Source organism: Spodoptera frugiperda, chromosome 23 (genome assembly GCF_023101765.2).
Source record: "Spodoptera frugiperda isolate SF20-4 chromosome 23, AGI-APGP_CSIRO_Sfru_2.0, whole genome shotgun sequence".
NCBI classification, from domain to species: Eukaryota; Metazoa; Arthropoda; class Insecta; order Lepidoptera; family Noctuidae; genus Spodoptera; species Spodoptera frugiperda.
Window position 1 is genome coordinate 4,408,050 of NC_064234.1, and position 22,646 is coordinate 4,430,695.

Sequence of the window (22,646 nt, forward strand, 5' to 3'; positions counted from 1 at the left end):
AGTAGCCAGTTGGCTAAAAATATATATTATACCAGTCTTGAGTAACAAGTCTTTTAACTAAACAAAATGAAAATTGCACGATAAAAAAAAAAAAAACGGCCAGAAAACTTAAGTATTTAGGTTTATAGGTGCATTCCTATTTTGTTTGTTATAATATACTTAATATCTATTTGTAAAACGTAATCGAACTTGTGAAATCACCTAGTAGCAAAAATTAAAGAAGAGCTGACCAGTCATTCCGTGTAAAACCAGACATCTTCAGATATTACTAATGTCACGTTTATACTTAGTTTGCTGATGACTGTTATGTCCAAGGTCGATTTGGAGTTATTTAGGGTACCTAAGTTTTGCAATATTTGTTACAATCATAACTATTAGATAGCTATATTTTCAAGATATATTTTCAAAAAGGAAATATAAGATGGCATTAACTACAGGCAGTTTAGGTTTTCAGCTAGTAGGTAGAACATTTATTGACGACCATTTATGATTATGCATGCATTAAGTTTAAAAATGGTAGGTCTTAGTGATATAATCTTGACGGCGTAATTTTAATGATCTTCAAATCGTACACTTGCGGATTGTCTTGCTGTACCACTGTCTATTTTAATGCATATAGGTACCTTATATAACTGGCAAGAGCAGAGCAATAAGAAAAATATGTTTATAAGATCAATATATCGGACTTAAACGATGCATGGTGAAACTGGACTTGCTAAACTAACCTTTACCAACTGCAATATGTACTTTATGGTTATTTTTATACGGCACATAAATCATTGATAAAATAATCACACAACAGCTAAGAAACTACACATTGTTGATATACTTCCACGTTCAATGTTCATAAAAGTTATTATTTTATTATTTTGTGCTAAAACTCTAATGTTCTATAGGACATCTAGATGCGTAAAACCTAACGAGGAGTTTTCTCTGTGCGGTTGGAGATGCCCTGCCACTTGTGTTAATTTAAGGTTGTTTGCGTCAGGTAAGATAAAAGTATAATAAGTATAATCTAAATCTCTCAATCGATTTCAATCACGGTAACCTGACTAGACTAGCGCACTGCGCAGGAGATATTATAGTGCACAAGTGTGTGTTTAAACACAGGTGCACTCTCTGTTCCCTCACTCTCTAAACTCGATGCAGATGGGACGGCAGACCGACACGACTGGAGAGAGGTCAAGCGCAGAGACCAACGGTTTTACATTGGGTTAATAATGGCCATTTTACTCAAAAAATGCCATTATCACTTGTGGCCGACGCGAGAATCGATCGCGCGATATGTTGTATAGCAGCCGGTCACCCAACCACTGCGCCAACCGTGCAGTCACAAGTTAAAGCTAACTCCATTGACAAGTAGGTTCTTTTGTGACCATGAAAACCATGCTTCAATATGGATTGGCCGGTTCGACAGGAGTGATATCACGGCCTAATAGAAAACTGGCGTGAAGCAACGCTCACTGTTCTCATTGTGTTTGTTACCTCCCTAAAGTCAGCAATACACTTGTAATTTGACTGAGTTGTGTCGTTTGATTGCTAACAAGTAATCCAGCTCGTTTAGCGCCCTATTTCATAAAAAAATGTTCGTGTTCACTTAACTAACGTGGAAGGCAGATTAGTGTATTAGTTTATCTTTGAGTCCGTGAGAATCCACTACTGGACTATGGGCCTCTCCTACAAAAAATGGGCTTTGTCATAATTTCTACGTTTAGCAAGCTTACTTTTACAAAGTGTTACAGGTGTACACTTTACAGGGTGTTACAGAATGCTCCCAAACGCCGAAAAGAAGTAATTCGTGACGGTAAAAAAGTAATGTGAATTTCAAAAAAATAATTTAATGTTTATTTTATGTAATAATAGTTGTAATCCACTGCTTAAGACTGAATCATACGAAAACAAATACGATTAAAACTATAAAAACAAACAAAAATATGTGGCGTTTTTCGGCAGCATTCCGTTTACATCGTATAATAAAGTTATGATATGATAGATTATATTATTATATATTTATTTATTTACTTTACTTGATAATTACATTTTTAAATATTCAATTAAAAAAAAAACATTTAAAAATATAAAAAGCAGTAGCCCACCAGTAACGGGATAAATCCAAGCTACCGGCAGTCAGGGCTCAAGAGAGAGGAATTTCCGGACAATACGCGCCGTGTCCAGAAGTACTGCCTTCTGCATCAGGCTCTTGATCCAACCATCTAACGTCAGCCTACTCAGGTGTTGGTCGAGGCTTTTGGCTATAAGGGCATTTACAGATACGACTATCGGCACAATGATTGCTGAATCTACATCCCACATGTCGACAACCTCATGAGCTAAATCAAGATATTTACTGGCTTTATTATATATATTATTCAGACAGGTGTCCATCAATATGGGACTGCCGCGTCGGATGCCGATGTACAGCTGGCTTCGTGAGGGATGAATACTCTAAAGCATGTGTTCTGGTGCAGGATTGTCCAGGTAAAATATACCTTAATACCAACACCTTACAGCTGAAAATTTTACCAACAAAATTTAATGACCTTTGTTTGTTTTTTCTGGTAAAATAAACCATAACACGATGATTATGATAAAGAAACTTGTTTAAACACATAGTCTAATGATGACTTAGATTTTTAGTATTCTAAACAGTTTTTCATGAACACTAAACAGACCATAGACTAGACTTTTCCTGTTTTTCTGAAACCGCGCGAGAACCGCGAAGATACATTACGTCACGCCTTTTATCCTCGAAGGCGTAGGTAGAGATGCACATTACGGCTCGTAATGCCGCTATACAATGTACGCCCACTTTTCAACATTTGCGTTATAAGTTCCATGTAATAGGGGGTGAGCCTATTGCCATATTATACTGGGCACAATTCCAGACTCCGTGCTACTACTGAGAAATTTTCGAAAAACCGAAAAAAAACCCAGCAATACTTTACCCTACTCGGGAATCGAACCCGAGACCCCTTGTCCGGCAGTCGCACTTACGACTACTTGATCAACGAGGCAGTCTTACATACGTACATTAATACATTATCTTAATATCTGTAACTAGAACAGTTAAAAAGTAGGGCGAGCATGTCAAATGCAATTAATTAATGATCATGTGGTCTGGTGAAATTATGCAGCATCTGCATTACTTAAAGTAATTCCGCGAAAAAATGAAATATTGCTGCAGGTATACACCGTATACAAAACAAAATGTGTACTTTGGAATGTGTACCTATTAATTATATTCAATGTATACCATCACGCCTACATTTGAAAGAATAAGTAGGTAGAGATGGTGCTTGTTTTATCTAGTTTCAAAAGAACACGTACTTAATAAACTGTGGGTTTTTATTAATCCAGTTTTTAAACGTTGTCCCGCTCTAGGATTTCTTTCTGTGGGTGCGTTTACAAACATACAAGTTCACATACACATGACACTCAGACCCAGAACAACTTGTTCCGTATGGGAATCGTACCCGCTACACGTTGCGCGGAAGTCGGTCACCCAGCCACCGCGGCAACCGGGTAGTCAATTTAATATTCAGGAGAACCAACAACTAATACAAGTTAGGTTAAATATAACAACGAGTATAACAGCATGCTTATAAGTTATAACTGTTAATTGCGACATCATTAGTCACAACTGCGATTGCCGAATTTTTGGTTTTGATTCCTAGGTCGGGTAAATATTATTGAGGATTCCTGGGATTGTATCCAGTGTATCGCAATAGGCTCAGCCCTATTACATGAGACTATTGATATGAATGATGAAAAGTGAGTAATCAATCACCCATAATTCATGTGTGTATCTTTGTTTGGCCCTTCAAGGATTCAAAGCCGTGTTGTTATTATTGTAATAGACATATGAGTCATATGTATTAGTACATACATATACATATCTCACAGACATTACATAGGCATATTTTTAGTAAACAATCTTTTCAGCTGCTGTGTAATGTGACGCGGGTTCAATTCTCGGAAAAATATTTTATGTTATGTGTAAGGAAAGTTTTGAAAAATTAACTTCTGGAAAGCTTCTTCAAATTATAAGTACAAGGCAAACTGAGCTTCGTGAATAACTTAGCATCAGTTGACTGTTTTATTTAATAGAAGGTTACTCTAATGACGTCCGGACACCGGGCACAACTTCATCCACCTGGGCACAAATTAAGACATTTCGAAAACCCGAAATTATTTAATATTTTGTATTGTAAATAAAATCCCACCCAAAACATAAATGTGAAAGGCTGCCAAGTTCGATAATATGGGAATGCTTCGCCTATAAAAGAAGTGAGATCTAAATAAGTACCAAGTTCCATACACAGACCTCAGTTAAAAATGATATAACAAGTTGGCAAGTTTTCACACACTTTGTTATAAACCTACTAAACGCAATGAGTCAAGTATATAATTTTCTATTAAAACTTGCCAAGGCATTAAATGCCTATATTTCTGCCTAGCTCTTTGAGGAAAAGGCGTGAAGGTGTCAAGTTATTTGACCTGATTCCGTGTACGTTGACGAGATTTGTTAGAATTTGCAGAAATATCTCGGTCAAGTACTTGTTTAGTGTAGCTACTCGTGCAGATTGCAAACTAAGGAGTTATATTGATCAAAACGTCATGAGCACATCGTGTATAAATATTAATGTCTCACTGGTGTTGGGGAACACACAGTAACCATGGCAGCGGTACTATTGTCCAGTGTATTTGCCGTCGCCGTCCTGACGGGGGTAGCGGGGGCCCCCACTACCACTGCCACAGAGAAGGAGCAGCCGCTCACCATGAACGAGCAACAAATGGTGGATTACCTTCGGAATCGACGAGCGCCACATCACGGCCATGTGGTGCCAACGTGTGGCGAGTACCCCACCACCTCTTACTTGCCCCACGGTGAATTATACGAACATGGATACCTACCGCATTCCATACCTCATTACGGATATCCACCACACTACCGCACCGTGGAAGACCCTGAAATGATGCAGTTTTCCGACATGGACCAGTTCATGCCCAGCCAAATGGCTGGTCACGTTCCGATGGCGAGGCTGGGAGGATACGGCGTTGCAAGTGGAGTGTCTCCCATCGCTGGCATTGGAGGACGGGTGCTGAGTCAGGCGGGCGCTGGAACTACCATGGGTGTGTTCCCGAACGCAAACGTGGGAGGATGCGCCGTGCCCCTGTTGTTCAGCTGTTCACCCTCAATAGTGTCGGGGCAGTTGGTGCAGTCAGCTCAGAACCACGCCGTCTCAGGTTACACTGCTTCTGCTCCCACAAACTCCTACAGGCTGGTGGACGAACCGGTGCAGCACCACGCGCTTGAACAGCACGAGCAAGCCACCTTAACCCACGAACCCAGTCCCGTCATGCACCAATAATGAAACTCTCGGTGTACTAGCATAAGATAGTTGTAACAATTATTTCAATAAAAGTTATATAAACCAATGTTTTACTTATTTTATTATTGAATCATTTATGAATAATAGGTAATTTTGTTGAAAGTAAATTGTTCTCAATTCAAAATATAGGTACATTACAATACATAATTTTTTATAACTTCATGAAACACATAATAATGTCAATGTACCTACTCAATTCTTGGAATATTTTACAGAAAAGAAGTTTATGTTACAGAGTATGTTGAGAAATTAATTCAATTTAAAGACAGTGTTTCCGTAATATTAAGTACCTATCACGCCTTTTAATCGTCAAAACCTATGCTTATTGGTACTGTTCATTAACCCAGTGTAGCAAGCTTACTGCTGCCAACATCAGGGTGCATTTTCACTTGAGCTAGGGATGGCTTCCCTACTATTAATAAATCGCATAGTCGAACTGCGCATTTTCCTCGCACAGCTACATAGCTTAGTATCAGTGGAACCGGTCACATAGTTTTACAGCTTAGCTATTAGATAATATCTTCCTAGCATAGGAGAGTGGAGGCAAGCTTATTGCCTTCACAATCATAATACCGGGCACAATTCCATACTCAGTATCATTACATATTGAAACATTTAAGAAAATCTTATATATTAATACGTGATGCAAAAACTTTGAACCCCTTTTTCCGAAAATTGCGCGGACGTAGGAGCATAAGGTACACTTATAGTTTATGTGTAGGACGCTAATATTTTTATTAATAAAACATTACTCACACTACCGTGCATAGTATCAGGTCGTATTTGACAAAACGTCAAAATCGACAGACATTGCGATGATATTCTCACGTCTCATATGAATAGAGTTTTCCTGTTCATGATGCGCCGGAATATATTAATTTTAATTTTACAAAACTAATAGCAATTCGTTAAATAAAAATTATCCTTGAACGTATGTTAAGTGGTATTGTAAATTAAATCGTATATGGTCGAAATTCGATCACTAGGCGATCACTAGTTACAATAAATCTATAAACGACTTAATAGTCGTACTGATTTTTTGTCCAACAGCAAATACGATGTTGTTGTCATTAAACTTCATTAAAGAGAAATGCATGCGTTTGCATATCACTTAACTCGTCGCAATATATCTAGACATACATTAGAAAAACTATAATAAGTATCGTGAATATCTATCGATAGAAAACCACGTTTCATAAAAGTGATTGCAATACTATACAGCACGTATCTATAAATATAACGTTATCTTTTAAACCAGTACTATCTCAGAAACTAAAAATGGAGATAAAGTACATATTAATTGTTACTTTTGGTTTTTGTTATATGGCATCAATCGAAACCACAAAGGGAATTGTAGTTAACGATGTAAAACGCACTGAAGAACAGAATTTTAAAGAATTAGATACAGGTAAATATGGATCATCGAACAATGTACTTCGGATAACCCTTCATGAAGATGCTGAGAGGTTCTTTAATGAAGACAATACCAACAAAGATAGCCAACAACTTGATGTAGAGGATACAAAATTACGACCAAAAGAACACACACAAAACAAAGATCTTACTAACGTAGATCATGGAAGTGCCACAAAGAAAACTTTTGTTGAAAACCTACGCACCGATTTCTATATTGATCCAGCTAATGAGAGAAAAACAATGGCTTTACAAGAATCAAATGCTCCCTCTATTTCTACATCAAATTCAAGAAGAAAGAGATTCATTTGGATGGCCTCAAAATCTGCCGTCAGCCATTATAAAGTGTCTAATGACTATCCAGAAGTAGGAAAAGGCAATCATCACGTGGTATCCAAGGATTATCCGGAGCCAAATCTAGTACGCATAATTCCTCGTAAAATATTTTATTGAACATTTATGTAGCAATGTACAATTAGCTGACCCGGCAAACGTTGTTTTGGCTTATAAATTAATATTAAGAAAGTAAAAATTTAGGGTTGTATGTATTTGTAATATCACATTATTAAAATCACTTAGGGGTATGGAAAATAGATAGTATCCGATTCCCAAACCTACTGAATATACGCATATAAAATTTGGTAAAAATCGGTAAAGCCGTTTAGGAGGAGTACGGTATCTAACATTTTGATATGGGAATTTTGTATATTAATAATAATAATAATAAGTCCGCAAGGCAGCTTGTGGCGAGCTGTTGGGCAGTGGCGACCCCACGGACCTGACTCCCGGGAGAGGCCCTACTTTTTAACTCCGGTTAGTACTCGTGACTATCCGGAGTGGCCTCTCCTGCCTCACTCTTGCCTTAATCGGCTGGTTTGAGTGGAGATTCGCAAGAGTGGAGTTGCCTTCAGCTCCACTTGGGGGAAGGACGTATCCCAGTAAGATGCTGGTAGGGGTCTTGACCGTACTTCCGGGATTGCTCTGATAGCCGTGGGATGCCCCCCCTTCCTCAAGCAGCTCAACGGATGTTGCTTCCCTTGTCGCTACGTGCTAGCGGCCGTTTCCGGGGGCCCACTATTGAGTTTGCGAGTCACCCCCTGCCTGTTTATCCGTATTTTTCAATATTGGTCAGGGGCAGGGGCCATAGTCCCCATAGTTAACCGGTTAACTATTCCACAGCCACCCACACCCATATCCCTATCATTTCCTTTTACCATATCTCGCAATAGTCCTGCATCAACCGGGGATTGTCCTTTGGTGTACTTCCATAGTGCATACAGGGATAATCGCCGGCTGATGTCCCATTACATTTAGATTAAAATTGTTCAACGGGCCTCTGCGAGTTGGCTTCGGCCCCTCGTACGCCTTCCAAAGGTCCGGGACCCTGTGGTCCCGTGATTATGTAAAGAACATACATAATAATAATAATAATAACCTTTATTGTACACCTTAAGTATTAACTTATATTATTTAAATTATATTGTATTTTTCTAAATATGTAAGTTAAATAAAAATCGCTTGGTGAACTGTTATTGATGTTTGTTTTATTATAGCCTTGTTGTAGTGTTGATGTATAACCGGACTGCCTTATTGGTCGAGTAATCGCAAATGTGATTGCAAGGGGTCTCAGGTTCGATTCCCAGGTCTAGAAAAGTATTACTGAGTGATTTTTCGAAAAAATCTCAGCATTTGATTGGGGCTTTTCATTATGCAAGGTATATTGCAAATAAATTCGTCTTATAAATGGAACTTCTAAACTAAATGGTTAAATTAGTTATCTGTATATTGTATATCGTATCGTCACGAACCTTTTATCCCTGAAGGGGTAGGCACAGGTGTACAGGTGTACAGTGTACACTTTTCACCTTTTATATCTATCTAAGTATGCATGCTATGCTGGATACAATTCCAGACTTCGGGCTACTCCTGAGAAAATTTCGGAAAACTGATAAAAGCCCAGTAGTACTTTGCCCGATCCAGAAATCGAACCTGAGTCCCCCGGCCCAGCAGTCGCACTTGCAACCATTCGACCAACGAGGCAATATATTATATTGTATATGTGGGATTATGTACTCGCATTGATAGGTTTTTTATATAACCATATTCTTTCATAATCATAGAAATATCGGTTTCCGTAGTCGTATTTCGATATTACATATACTTCAGCACCACCAATTCCCGAATCGTTTGGTAGAAACATACATAGAATACGATATAGGACGCTCACACTAGGATTTTTTCCTGTGTCGTGGGTGCGTTTACAAACATGCAAGTTCACATACACATGACACTTAGACACGATATAACAATTTCTGGATCACATGAAATGTTGTATTATGCGGGAATCGAGCCCGCTACAAGTAGCATGACAACCGGTTGCCCAGACACCGCGCTAACCGTGCAGTTAAATTTTCTAAAACTTGGACTTTGGTATTTCGGAACGTGCCTAATTTATTATTTCCTGCGACACGGAAACAATATTGTCATATTTAACCTACTGGGTTGGGTGACGTAATATATTTTAACTTGTAACAAATAATTAAAATGCACGTTTCAAAGAATAAAAATAATTGATGATTCAGTGCGTCTTCGTACAGACCAAAGTTAAAATGCAATGTCAGCTAAAATGTAAATATTTAATAACATACTCAAGTAATATGAAATTGTGTTTGTTCGTTGTGATTATATTACCATGTTTTTTTTATTGTATGGTTTGTAAGTAAAACAAAGTGTACAGAGATTCTCAGATTTTCCTTTATTTTATGTAAATATTTACATTCTGTCGTCGCGAGAGATACTCCAGGCGTCGGGGATCGCGCGAAGATCTCCGGCCACCGTAAATGCGGATCTGCAGACAGCGAGCAAGGATAGCTCGCCGGGGCCGTGTTGGGCCGGTTCGACCGGAGTGACCGGCCTAACAGAAAACCGATGTGAAACAATGCATGCGTTATGTTTTATGAGTGAGTGAGGGTACCGGAGGCCCAATTACCCCTCACCCAAATCATCCTAATCCCAAATTTCCTAACATCCCTTAAATTCATAATTCCCAAAAGCCGCCAACGCACTTGTAACGCCTTTGGTGTTTCGGGTCTCCATGGGCGGCGGCGATTGCTTACCATCAGGTGACCCGCCTGCTCGTTAACCGGCTTATACCATAAAGAAACAAGCGAAGTCGCGAGTATCACATGTACAGTTTAAAATGACTAAACAAAGTTGTCAACAGCGCTGTACGTGGCCAATAATGTTTCGAATGACATTATTAAATAATGCTGATAATATCAAGTATGGGGATTATTGGGGATCATCAATTATATTATTATTATACACGTACATTTATGTGTAGATATGTAGGTTCTTAATTGACGTCACTGCAAGCATACGATAGCAATCAATTTTGCAAAGGATTTGATTACGACAAGAATTGTGTCAGTGTTTTCCTTTTACAGATTTGATGGGTGATAAAGATTTTGTAGCGTGTCTACAAAGATTATTGGCAGTTGTATAATATATTAGGTACAAATTTTTATTACTTGACACAGAGTTGCATATAGTTATCAAAATATGATATGTGATATGCATAATTTCACGTTACCTCAGTGTTTGTAAGAAGAAGTTATGTTTGAACACGTAATATGTTTTTATATTCAGTTTTATGTTACAAGTCTTATGCAAAAATAATTTTAAGGCCATAAGGATATCTATATCTAGGATGACTGCCTTCGTTGGTCGAGTGGTCACAAGTGTGACTGCCCGGCAAGGAGTCTCGGGTTCGATTCCCGGGTCGGGCAAAGTATTACTGGGCTTTTTCCGGTTTTTCGAAAATTTCTCAGTAGTAGCACGGAGACTGGAATTGTGTCCAGTAGGTCAATAGGCTCACATGAAACTCACCTATAACACAAATGGTGAAAAGTGGTTACTTATTCCTACATTGTACGGGTACAGTGGCATTACGTGCCGTAATGTGCATATCTGCCTACCACTTCGGAGATAAAAAGCGTGATGATAGGATATCTTAGCTGTTAGTAAAACTCTAGCTAATTATAATTAGACAATGTATCTTAAAATATTAATATGAACCACGATATTTATAGTTCTAGTTAAACAGTAATTACATGAAGTTAGATTTGTTTTACTTGAATAACTTATGGTTGAGTGGTTGCATGCACGACTATGAAACAAAAGTTATTGGTTTGATTCCCCTGAAGAAAGATATTGTGGTGTAGGGTTATCTATAGCAATTACGAAATTCAACGAGCTCATACTTACTATATTCTCATAATTCATAACAGTTTTTTTTTTTATAAATAGACGTTGTTACACATTAGTATTTTCTCCATACAAGTTCGCAAACACATCACACCCAGACCTCAAAAAACAGTTTGTGAATCACATAAAGAGTTGCTCCGTGTGGGAATCGAACCCGAGCGTTTCGCGGCAGCCGGTTACTGCACCAATCGTGCAACCAAAAAGTTAAAAAAGTCACATAATGATTTCTATGAAATTAGGGGTGAGCCTATTGTCATACACCGGGAACAATTGCTGGTTCTCGTATTTGTACTTAAATTAAAAATATTCTTTCTCTTTACTTAAATATTCATCTTACATAATAATATGATACTAGAATAACATATAAAATCATGCAAACATAATATTCCTTTGTGTCCTGTGTGTGAGAATGGCGTCCAAGCGTGCGAACTTGAACTATCTGTGTTAATAAATAAATATTTTGTCAGCAAACCTGAGATCCCTTGCTTGGCAGTCGCATTTACCATCTATACTTAAAAGAAAAAATGAAAATGCCACAAAACCCATATTGTATCATAAATAAAATATCAAACATTATAATATTAAAGGCCTATAAGTGGCCACTGTTGACAAAAGGTCTGTTCATGCTCGGATAAGATTTGAACATCAATCACCACGCTTGCTCAATGCGGGTTGGTGATTTCAAACTTATAATTAGAAATTATAAAGTCCAGTTTTCCTCATGATTCCTTTGCCGTTTTTCAGTGGTGTCGAATTAATCTTAGAAAGTACATATAACTCGGAAAACGATACATTGGTATTCCACTGTTGGTAGGTTTTGAACCCATCACGACATTTTGACATTTTTCCATGAAAAAGTTTATTTTTTAAACATCACGCCTTGTATTTCTTTGTAGAGGTGCACATTATGGCACATACTTTTACTACACAAGGGGGTTTGCCATAACCTCCATGCTTGGCAGAAGGGACGGTGGAGAGATAGTTTTTAAAAAGTTTAGGGGTAATTAGAGAATACTGTTGTCGGTCTCTTTCAAATGTCTTATGTATAGTTATAGAAACTAGTAAAATGGTTGGTGAATGACCTTATTTCAGACAATAACTAAGTGGTAATATGGGTCAACGTACTATAAAAAATGCTAGTTTTCTATTATAATATTCTCATTCGCGTAGTGTACGTGCATGTAGCGTAAAAATTTCAATGCGGAAGGTGTCGGCTCAGCATTTGTGAGTCAACAGCTATAAGCACGTTTTGTGTTCTTTCATTACAATCATATGAATAAATCTTTGACATAGATTTAGTATAAATAATCAGAGCAATTTGTACCCAGCATCAATCGTGACATCCAGCACGATGAGGACACTAGTAGTAGTATCAGCTCTGGTATCTTTAGCCATTGCGGCTCCTACGCTGCCTGAAGATGGCACCGAGAGCATGGGTACTGCTCTAAACGGAGTTCCTCTTCAAGTACAAACTAGTTTAATAGACAGTCTGACTAAAGAAAGGACCCCATCCGAAATTGTACCTGTTACACATCTGCATAACGGAGCCCCAAACGCTGACTTACAAAATGTACAGCTCACCAACGACGGTCCATCGATGCCCATGGCAAGGAGTTTCCTTTTGAAAAAACCATTGATTGTGAAGAAGAAATATGGATATCAACTATATCGTGATTCTGAGGAAGAAAAAGCGCAGGCTGACTCCGACGAGACTTGTGGAAGACAAGTTAAGGTGAAATTATGCAACGAAAATGAAAAATACAGAGCTACGATGGGATCCACTGACGGAAATGTCCAGATTCATTCATCGGATGACGACGTGAAACACAGCATTAAGATGGCGAAAGAAGCTGTGGAAAATTTACAAAGAGATTTGAAGAAAATGGAGATGAAGACTGAAATGAAAACTGCTCATGATTCGCAATCTGACATAGAACTTCATGAAGATATCGAAGTAGCTAGACAAGCCCTGAAACACATTCACGATAATTTTGAAAACTTAGACACCATGAGTTTACGTGCAACCACAACAAGGAACTCGGAAGATATGCACGATGTTCATCTTACTATAGCAAAAACGGAAGAAGAGCGAATGGCCCAATGGAAAGAAGCCCTTGAAAACATTCAAAAGAATGTTGAAATAGCTAGAAACATTGAGGACAGTTTCAAAGCTGCTAACAACCAAGAAAATCTGGTACACTTAGACCAATCAAATGCTGCACCTACAATAAACTTCAAGATGGAAGAAACTGCACTTTTACCTGAAGCCGATCAATTACGTCTTACAAAAGATGCCGACTTAGAGGTTGAAACTCAGGAAAGAACTACTCAGGAACAAAAAACATTGGAAAATACAATGAATGAACACATGAATGAACAAATCGCAAGGAAGACACAAAATGCTGATGATGATATGAATTTCGCCCCATCAGAAATGATCGAAGTTCATTTAGATAACAAAAGACATCACGAATCTCTAAAAAGCGAGAGTCATAAAATTACTGAAAACGCAAAAAGTGCTGAATTCGAATTAGAAGACCCTAAAACGTTTGTCGAGACTAAAGATTTAGTGAATGTGCAACAGATAGAAGACCATCCCACCAAGGAAAAAAGTGCTGAAATTATTACGGAAACTTTAGAAAACCTACCTACGCCTTTTGTCACTACCAATGACAATATGAAACCTCTTACTTTAGTTCCAGTCACTGAACAGCAAAGAACCGTAGAAATGAACGAAAGCATCACTGAAAATCAGCAGGATAACCTTAAAAAAATGGATTCCGACGATATCAGCGATTTCATTTTAAGATCAGCAGTCAATACCGATGAACAAAAGATGATAAAGGAAGACATTCACAACGAACACGTAGCGGCTAAGGAAGTTGAGGACTTAAATCCTGAACAGACACAACTTCTTACTGAAACTTGGGAATTGAAATCAAAGGAAGCTCTTCCCACCCCTCTCAATGAAGTCAAGCATTTTGATGCCATCCCCAAATCTACGGAAACTCTGGAAAACACTCATTTTCAAATGACTGACAATGAACGCGCTGAAAAGTTTCTTCAAGAACAGCTAAGGCAACAGTGGCTGCAACAGGAGGAGTTGAATCAGATGAAGGCTTTACACGCAATGAGAACAGCAAACGACAATCTTCTACAAAACCAAAAATCCATTTTTTGGGGTAGGAAACACAGAAAAAATGAACAACTGCCTTCAGTGAAAGCTGCTGAAGATATTGACCAATTTGAAACTACTCACCTAGAACAAGAACAGGGTTTCATGCCTGAAAGTACCATGGACCACTTTAGAAACTCTTACTTACCAGAACATACCCACGTGACAAGCAAGATGGGTAGCTCTCATATTTCTGATGATATGAGAACAGCAGACGGCAATCTTCTACAAAACCAAAAATCTATATTTTGGGGCAGGAAACACAGAAAAAATGAACAACTGCCTACAATGAAAGCTGCTGAAGATATTGACCAATTTGAGACTACTCACCTAGAACAAGAGCAGGATGTCATGCCTGAAAGTACCATGGACCACTTTAGAAACTCTTACTTACCAGAACATACCCACGTGCCAAGCAAGATGGGTAGCTCTCATATTTCTGATGATATGAGAACAGCAGACGGCAATGTTCTACAAAACCAAAAATCTATATTTTGGGGTAGGAAACACAGAAAAAATGAACAACTGCCTACAATGAAAGCTGCTGAAGATATTGACCAATTTGAGACTACTCACCTAGAACAAGAACAGGGTTTCATGCCTGAAAGTACCATGGACCACTTTAGAAACTCTTACTTACCAGAACACAGTCACGTGCCAAGCAAGATGGGTAGCTCTCATATTTCTGATTTGACTCATAGTCACCACCATTCTCATTTCCCCGCAAGATATCACCAGAATTCAATGGCTCACCAACACATGCACGAAATGACCGGTATGGATAGCGCTATGCATCCTCATTACCTTCCTCATATGAGAGACGCTATGGAAGGTTTTGAATCAGAACACACGTTCCACTGGCAGCCTACCCATGAATCTGCTAGAACAGCTTACGGATCTGCTTTATCAAGTTCCATAAGTCCATCTGGCTTGGCATCTGGAGCTGTTGGTGTTTTCCCTAACGCAAACGTTGGAGGTTGTGGTATTCCTCTGCTACTGAGTTGCTCGCCTTCCGTGGTGTCAGGCAGCTTGGCGAAGGCACATTCAGCTGGCCCTTCATCCTACAGCGCCCCGTCCTACAGAACGGAAGATGACTTCAGCTTCCTCACTAAGCGTGGTATCGACATGAATGACATGAGGACTACCAACGCCATGAGGACCATGACTACTACTATGAAACAGAAGACTCCCATGACCGTCGAAAATAAAGTGTAACGTAACTTTTGACTTGTATCGTATCGACCATCGACTACTGAGCTTTTTTATACTTATTTATTATTAATTTAATTTTGTAATCATGTTTTATAAAACATCACAAAAATAATAAAGCATTTTCTTAAACTTTCTTGTATTATTTACGTGTAACCATACCTATTCATCTTTAGTTGCACTAGCTAAAATTAATTTTTTTATTTCAATGTATTTGTGTATAATAGAAAATTAATGAGTAAAGTCAAGGAAAAGTATTAGTTAATTATGATTTTACATGAAAATATTGCAACATCATTTTGAACTAAATTGTAAATTCATTACGAACTGTAACATGAAACCGTATATTCAACTGCTAATGAATTATTGCTGATTTTGAATCATTGACTTGGTTCATTGCTCCGAATATATTACATTTCAAATTTTGATTTAGTTAGAGAACATTGTGCCGTGGTTAATCACGATGCTTAGTGTGTGTGTCATCATAAGTGTGAGCTTCGGCTTAACTCTCACTTCTCCAGTTTACAATAATCCATTTTACTCGAACTATGGCAATGTCGATTATGACAACATGGTTAGGGTTGCACGAAACCTGATGCCGAAACCTGTACCTGAATCTTGGTTCCTGAGACCTCTAGAAGCCAATATAAATTCAAATGACGCAAACACGTACTCAGATACCCCTAGCATCATCAGATTACCAACATCAGGTGATTTGACTGTGTTGGACCCTTTGCCGCAGACCTCATATTTCGAGCACGGAATCCAAGCAGCGCTGCCCTTAGAGTATGAATTGATGAACCAAAAATTTTCATCACCTGAATGGAACAATGACTACCTGCGAACATCCTACGAAACCGACATGACCAACGCTCAAGCTTACCAAGGCCTAAATAGAGGTTCGATGAACACAGACGTAGATCCATATGAAGTTGATCTATACCCTATGGTGCATACAAGTTTATCAGCAGCTTTGAACCCCAGGCCTCCTGCGAACGATGTGGCTCCAGTGTTAGAAACTGAAATCCTTGAGACAATGCCGTCACTGACCACTCGCGGTGGATACGACATTGATGTATTAAATCCAGAAAACTCAGGAATGATGATGCCCAACTCTCGATTGAAACGTAATTTTCTGCAAGATTTGACTCATGAAGCGATGATGCAAAACCTCCTGCCGACGATGCCTGTGCCGTTCGCACGTGGGGCCGAGATCTCGCCGGTGTACTACTCCGGGTCACCGCAGTCAGCTTCGCTCGGTGAAGGTGCAGCGATGGCAATCTACCCAAAAAGTGCAGTAAATACTGGTGCCATCCCGCTCCTCCTGAGATGTTCCCCCAATGTGGTTCGTGGATCGTTGTCCAATGGTTACGCTGAACCATCGCCGCAGGTGGCCGGGGTGGCTTACAGGGAGAACTCGAAGAGCCCCGCCAAAGAGTATGCACATAAAGTGTGATTGTTTAGCGCATAATTATAAAACAATGTGCTGGTCCCAGTAATTAAATATTTTATTGCAAACTTGTATTTTATTTTCCCTCTTTTATTTTTATTCACATACAATTATGTCATTTTCAGTTACACAAATATGAGAATACCAATGGGTACATTAAATATTACAAAGTCATACAATTTACTTAATATAAGTACTATCTTGTAAATATTTTAATAATTAAATTAGATGAACTTAATAGGTATGACCTACATACTCTGTGGTTTTAATGGAAGTTAACATTATTTATTTGATTTATTTCTTTCAACTTTTGTTTTAATGTATCTGCAAATATACATCTCAATACATACAATACATTCATACACACAGACACACATCACTATATAGCAGATAGCACATAATACCAAAAGGTGCAATCAGATGTGAACGCACTATACACATTTAAATTCAATACTTTGTCCGACCTGGGCATTGAAACTGAAATCCCCCGGTCCGACGCTCACGCAGTCAAAGTATTAAACACCGACAAAGTAGTATCTTACTATCTTACAAATGTAAGTTTGTGATGTGTATGTTTGTTAAAAACATAAAATTATTTAAAAAGTACAGTGATATACACAATATCAACACTAGAAATAAAAATAAATATGTTGTTGCTACTACTAGACTTAAGAAAATAAGCGGTTCGTTTAGATGTCAATGTATACGCTTTTACAATAAAGTTCCCAGCCATATTCAAAGTTTAAACCTAGGTAAATTTAAAAATATTATTAAAGAAAAACTTTGTAGTAAAGCTTTTTATAAAATAAAAGACTACTTGGAGGATAGTCATGCTTGGGAATGAGCTGCTATAATGTCCACACAGGTCTTGCTGACATGTTTGTAACATATAGTTACATTTTTTATACAATTTGACATTAACATAATTTGACATTGTTTTATATATATTTTTTTTCCTTTTATATTTTTATATTTCCTTTTAAAATTGTTAGTTTGAGGACCGTGTGAGACTTTTGCTAGTCATTTTATTTTTAGTAAATTATATTCTGACAGTTTGAGCATTTGTGTGGCCTACCCAAATGTTCTTTTGGTTGGTGTTGTTCGTCGGATCATTCAGCAACAGCCGTCAGCTGAGCTGATTGTAAACTGACACATGCGTGCTGCCATCTGAACAGGTCCGCTCAAACTGCTGTGGTTCTTTCCTCAAAAGACCACTACAGAATCAACTTGCACGGTTCTCCGACATCTTTAATTGATTTTGTCTGGACTTTAAAAGAGACTATGACCTCTGAGTTTGTTTCGGCATTTCTTCTCAGAGTAGTCAGATAGGAAATGCCGGCCTCATCTAGTTATTTAACCTTTTGAACGCCAGAGCGAAAACGCATGAACTTGCCCTCAACGCCAGGCCACAAATTCACCGCAAATACCTACGAAAAAAATAGGGATTCCAAAACTTCATCGATAATCAATTTTATTTTCATTTTCGTCAATGTCACAAATTCGTGACAAGCGAAAACTGTCCCTGAGCGCCAACGACACAAATATGTGAGAAAAACACGAAATAAACTATTTAACCAGGTACCGAAATTTAAATGAAACTTAAATAATTAAGCAGTAAGTAACATAGCATAATTATTAAGAGAATGACATTATAAATCTATATACCTACCAAAGTTGTGCACTAAGTATATACCTAATTATTTAAACTCGTCATATTAAAATGAGTCGTCTTTATATGAGTACATATAAACTTACATCATACCTACTTGTATCTATATATTTACCCTAGACTGTACTCGTACTTACTATTAAAACATCTGACATTAAATTAGAATTAACTTACTCGCCATTTTTGCAATTATAATGTAGGTACTCGATAAAATATTTTTTGCAACTTCCCCGCATTTAAAAGCGCTTACGACGTCACGAGTCCGACATCTATACATGTCAATGGCGCAGAAGGGATTGCATATCGGTAGTATGCTAGGGATGCGCATGATTGGCGAAAAGGGAATGTCGATAATATTGAAAATATAGTAGGTAAACTAGCGGACCCGACAGACGTTGTCCTGTCTACACGTCTTTAATTTGAACATTTGTCGGATCCAATGTAAAACATTCCAAAATCAACAACTACAAATAAATTAAAAATTAATTAAAAAAAACATTGTCCAGCGGACAAAATTGTGAATGTAAACCATTCTCAGATCCCCTTGAACACACACAAAAAAAACATCAAAATCAATCCAGTCGTTTAAGAGAAGTTCAGTGACATACACACGTACAGAAGAATTATATATATAAAGATATGCTATTATACCCAAGAATTTTTCAGTTTAAAATATAGTATATTTACCTTTTTTCTCAGAGACTAAGGTTATATATATACTTTTTAATAGTTATTACAAAAAATAAGCGAGTCATTTAGCTGAAGTTTTAATATTACTTGAATTACACTACATCACTAGTAGGCATGTATACATGCCATTGGCGCGAGAGAACATGCTTTTTTAGCCGATATTTAAGTTGTTTTTATCAATCAAATATTAGAATAACTATATTGCAATTTTGTTCACTGTGTACAATTATGTAATAACTGGGTATTCAGTTCTTAAGATACATCAATAAAACACGTGAAAGTAATGATTTAATGTGTTTATTTTGTTTTTCTCTGTGATCTGTTTCTTGGCATCTATAGATGTCGGTGGCGCACAGGGCACGCTTGCGCATGACATCTATTCATGCCATTGGCGTTCAAAAGGTTAAGAGATTGGCGTGTAAAAGTGTTATTTTATAACCTATTTGCAAAATAAATATCATTTATCATTTATCATTATCATTTGTTATGCTGAGGTCCTTACTGCTAGGAAGATGCGCAGCTCGAATATGCGATGTATCGATAGTAGGGAAGCCATCTATAGCACACATCTGTAATACGCAAAATTACAACAAGTAGTAGGTTGAAATGTCTTCTGTTTTTTTTTCAGATACGCCCGTTTGCCCCCCGGGAGAGGTGATGGGAACGAACCTGCAATGCATCAGACGGCGACATCTCATCAGCATTAATGAGTCACACATGGACTATTACAGTGTACCATAACATTAAAAGTTATTTAATATTTATTTTAAACATTGAGGAGTTCTCCAAACCTGTTCGAGTTTGAATAGGAGAGAATTTTCATAATTATCATTAGTAGTATTCGTATGTATCTATTAATTGATTATTCTTCTTTATCGTCACGCCTTTTAACTGAAGGGGTAGGCAGAGGTGTACATTACGGGTTGTTGTAAGTAGGAGGTGAGCCTATTGCCATATACCGGGCACAATTCCAGACTCCGTGATACTACTGAGAAATTTTCAAAAAACCGAAAAAAACCCAGCAGATTATTTTTATTTAAATAAATCCGTAAGTATTATTATTATGCATTTTTGTAATGTCAGCTTATCGTATCATCACGCCTTCTATCCCCGAAGGGGTAGACAGAGGTGTACATTACGGCATTCACATACACATATTTATTGTTTATTTACAATAGCATTCGTAGTATTATAACATGGTACGAGTTTTCCCTCTGTTTACTATGTCCGAGGTTAGTAACACGTTAATGGCGTGGTTTAAATTCGTAGAATAATGTCAACAAAAATAAACAGTGTCTTCCTCGAACTGAGGACATGCGTAGTGTTTACAACTTCATATATTTCCTTTAACAAATTTACGATAGATAGTAATCAGTATGTCACATGCGCAATATTTTGGTGATTAGATACATGTGTTGCAATAATATTATCTTATTTATAATCTATGTTTTGAACAGATAGTAATGATGATAGACTTCTTAGAAAGTTATTAAACAAAATCAATCTTATAAACCTTGTAATACCTGTAAATAGATTTGTTTTTATGATATAAGCCGGTAAACGAGAAGACTGATCACCTGATGGTAAGCTATCGTCGTCGCCCAAGGACACCCGAAATACCAGAAGCGTTACAAGTGCGTTGCCGGCCTTTTGGGTGTTAGGAATTTAAGGGTTGCCGGTTGTTGGAGAATCGTGGATTAGGAAGACTGGGAAGGGGGGTAATTAGGCCTTTTCTTTAGATAGATTTCTGGAAATCTTCCGTTAATCCGTTTTATATGTTTGTTTTACTTTTGTACATTTATTATATCTACTTTTATCAAACTGATTATTTTAGATTTAACAAGTTTACAATAATTTTAAAAGGAGTTGCAACGAGTTGTCAAATGAAAATATTTGCAAGTGAACTCTGCTGTATGACATAATTTTGGAAATAATTTAGTTATTTGCTGTTGTGTCGGAAGGATTTCAGCTGATTGTTATAATGCTATTTATTTATTTTCAATTCATTGTATAGAATATTTTGGAAATACAATGTTTCACTATATACGGTAAAACTATATAGAACTACTAGCTGGCCCGGCAAACTTCGTACCGCTTCAAACATATTTTTCTCACCTTTTAAACTTCCCTGGACTTCCATAAATATCCAGTAGTCCAAGACGAAAATTTGCCAAATCGGTCCAGCCGTTCTCGGGTTTTGGCGAGACTAAAGAACAACAATTGGTTTTTATATATAGAGATATAGATGATTTACAACAATATATATAGAGCACATCCTGTAGAATGTGCTACGTAAAGGAAAAACCTACTTTCACTAATGAGCCAAAATTGTTTATATACACAATAATAGGTATATAGATTATAGTTACTATCGAAGATAGTGTCAATATGTATTAACATTGTTTTTCCTAAATATAAGTGCATAATTTAAAGACCGATCAATATAAAAATGTACCTATACCTACTCATCAATCAGATTATTGATAAGCTCGGCCCTACACTTGTAAACAAAGTTAATTTTTATATAGAATGCAAATGTTGGAAGTAGCGAGCATAATGAACTGCCTTCAAAAGGGTTAACTATAGCAGGTTGATTATAAAATTGTTGTTAACAACCCTGTTTATGATAATATTAATATTATGTTAGTGTTCATGCACCATAATCACATCGTTATTTACTTATTTTGTAGAGCTGTGCAATAGTGTGTAGTAAACTAATAACCTAGTTCAAAATCGAGGTTACAATTTTGCACCTAGTTATGTAGGTCGAAGGTTCACAATTGACCTACATTACCTAATTATTAATCTGTAACTATTTGTTGGTTGTTGAAAATATTTTATGTTGCTTTGTGCAAGACAGGTCACTCAAATAGAGTACCTAGGTACCTAAAAAGGGTAAATATTTGAGGTATTTTTGGTATTTTCACGAAGCTAGATAGTGTGAGATTCAATATTTTCTTTATAATCCCGTTTTCCTTTTCAAATATTATTTTAGAACAAAAGCGCTAACTCATTTTTCCATGGTAAATCCGGGTTACTCGTACAACTAAAAGTTATGAGAATTAATTGAGCATGACATGCAAATCTGCACGTGTAACGTATTTATCGCGTGTAATATTGGTTTTATCCTTCCTGCAATCGAACAAAATTGCGTAAGATTCAGAAGAATTGTATATGGGGAAGGCTGGTGTGACGTATGGCGGTGAGGTAAACAGTCGCTCCCCCTGACGGCGTGTTTACATTCGCGTCGAGTCTAAACAAATAACGGGCCAGTTAGCTCGGCTGTTGCGTATCTGTGACGTAGGCTATCGATCCTAAAGATAACAAAACAACATTTAAAAGGCTGCAAGAATGTTTACAGCAGCAAACAAATTGTGAGCG

The 22,646-nt window shown here is 37.4% G+C and overlaps 4 protein-coding genes across 4 annotated transcripts; all 4 read left to right on the forward strand.

The window, feature by feature from the left end:
• The first annotated feature begins 792 nt into the window (after positions 1-792).
• On the forward strand, positions 793-20,082 carry LOC118266994 (IgGFc-binding protein-like). The gene is made up of 3 exons (XM_035580692.2): positions 793-988; positions 2,374-2,478; positions 19,894-20,082. Exons 1-3 carry the CDS (start codon positions 841-843, stop codon positions 20,004-20,006), a joined length of 366 nt encoding a protein of 121 aa, XP_035436585.2. The 5' UTR covers positions 793-840; the 3' UTR covers positions 20,007-20,082.
• Positions 4,645-5,439, forward strand: LOC118266993 (uncharacterized). The gene has a single exon (XM_035580691.2). The coding sequence runs from the start codon at positions 4,677-4,679 to the stop codon at positions 5,370-5,372; it is 696 nt and encodes a 231-aa protein (XP_035436584.2). The 5' UTR covers positions 4,645-4,676; the 3' UTR covers positions 5,373-5,439.
• Positions 12,393-15,588, forward strand: LOC118266990 (uncharacterized). Its single transcript, XM_035580689.2, has one exon. It carries the CDS (start codon positions 12,424-12,426, stop codon positions 15,460-15,462), a length of 3,039 nt encoding a protein of 1,012 aa, XP_035436582.2. The 5' UTR covers positions 12,393-12,423; the 3' UTR covers positions 15,463-15,588.
• On the forward strand, positions 15,851-16,974 carry LOC118266992 (uncharacterized). The gene has a single exon (XM_035580690.2). The coding sequence runs from the start codon at positions 15,920-15,922 to the stop codon at positions 16,910-16,912; it is 993 nt and encodes a 330-aa protein (XP_035436583.2). The 5' UTR covers positions 15,851-15,919; the 3' UTR covers positions 16,913-16,974.
• Positions 20,083-22,646: the final 2,564 nt, after the last annotated feature.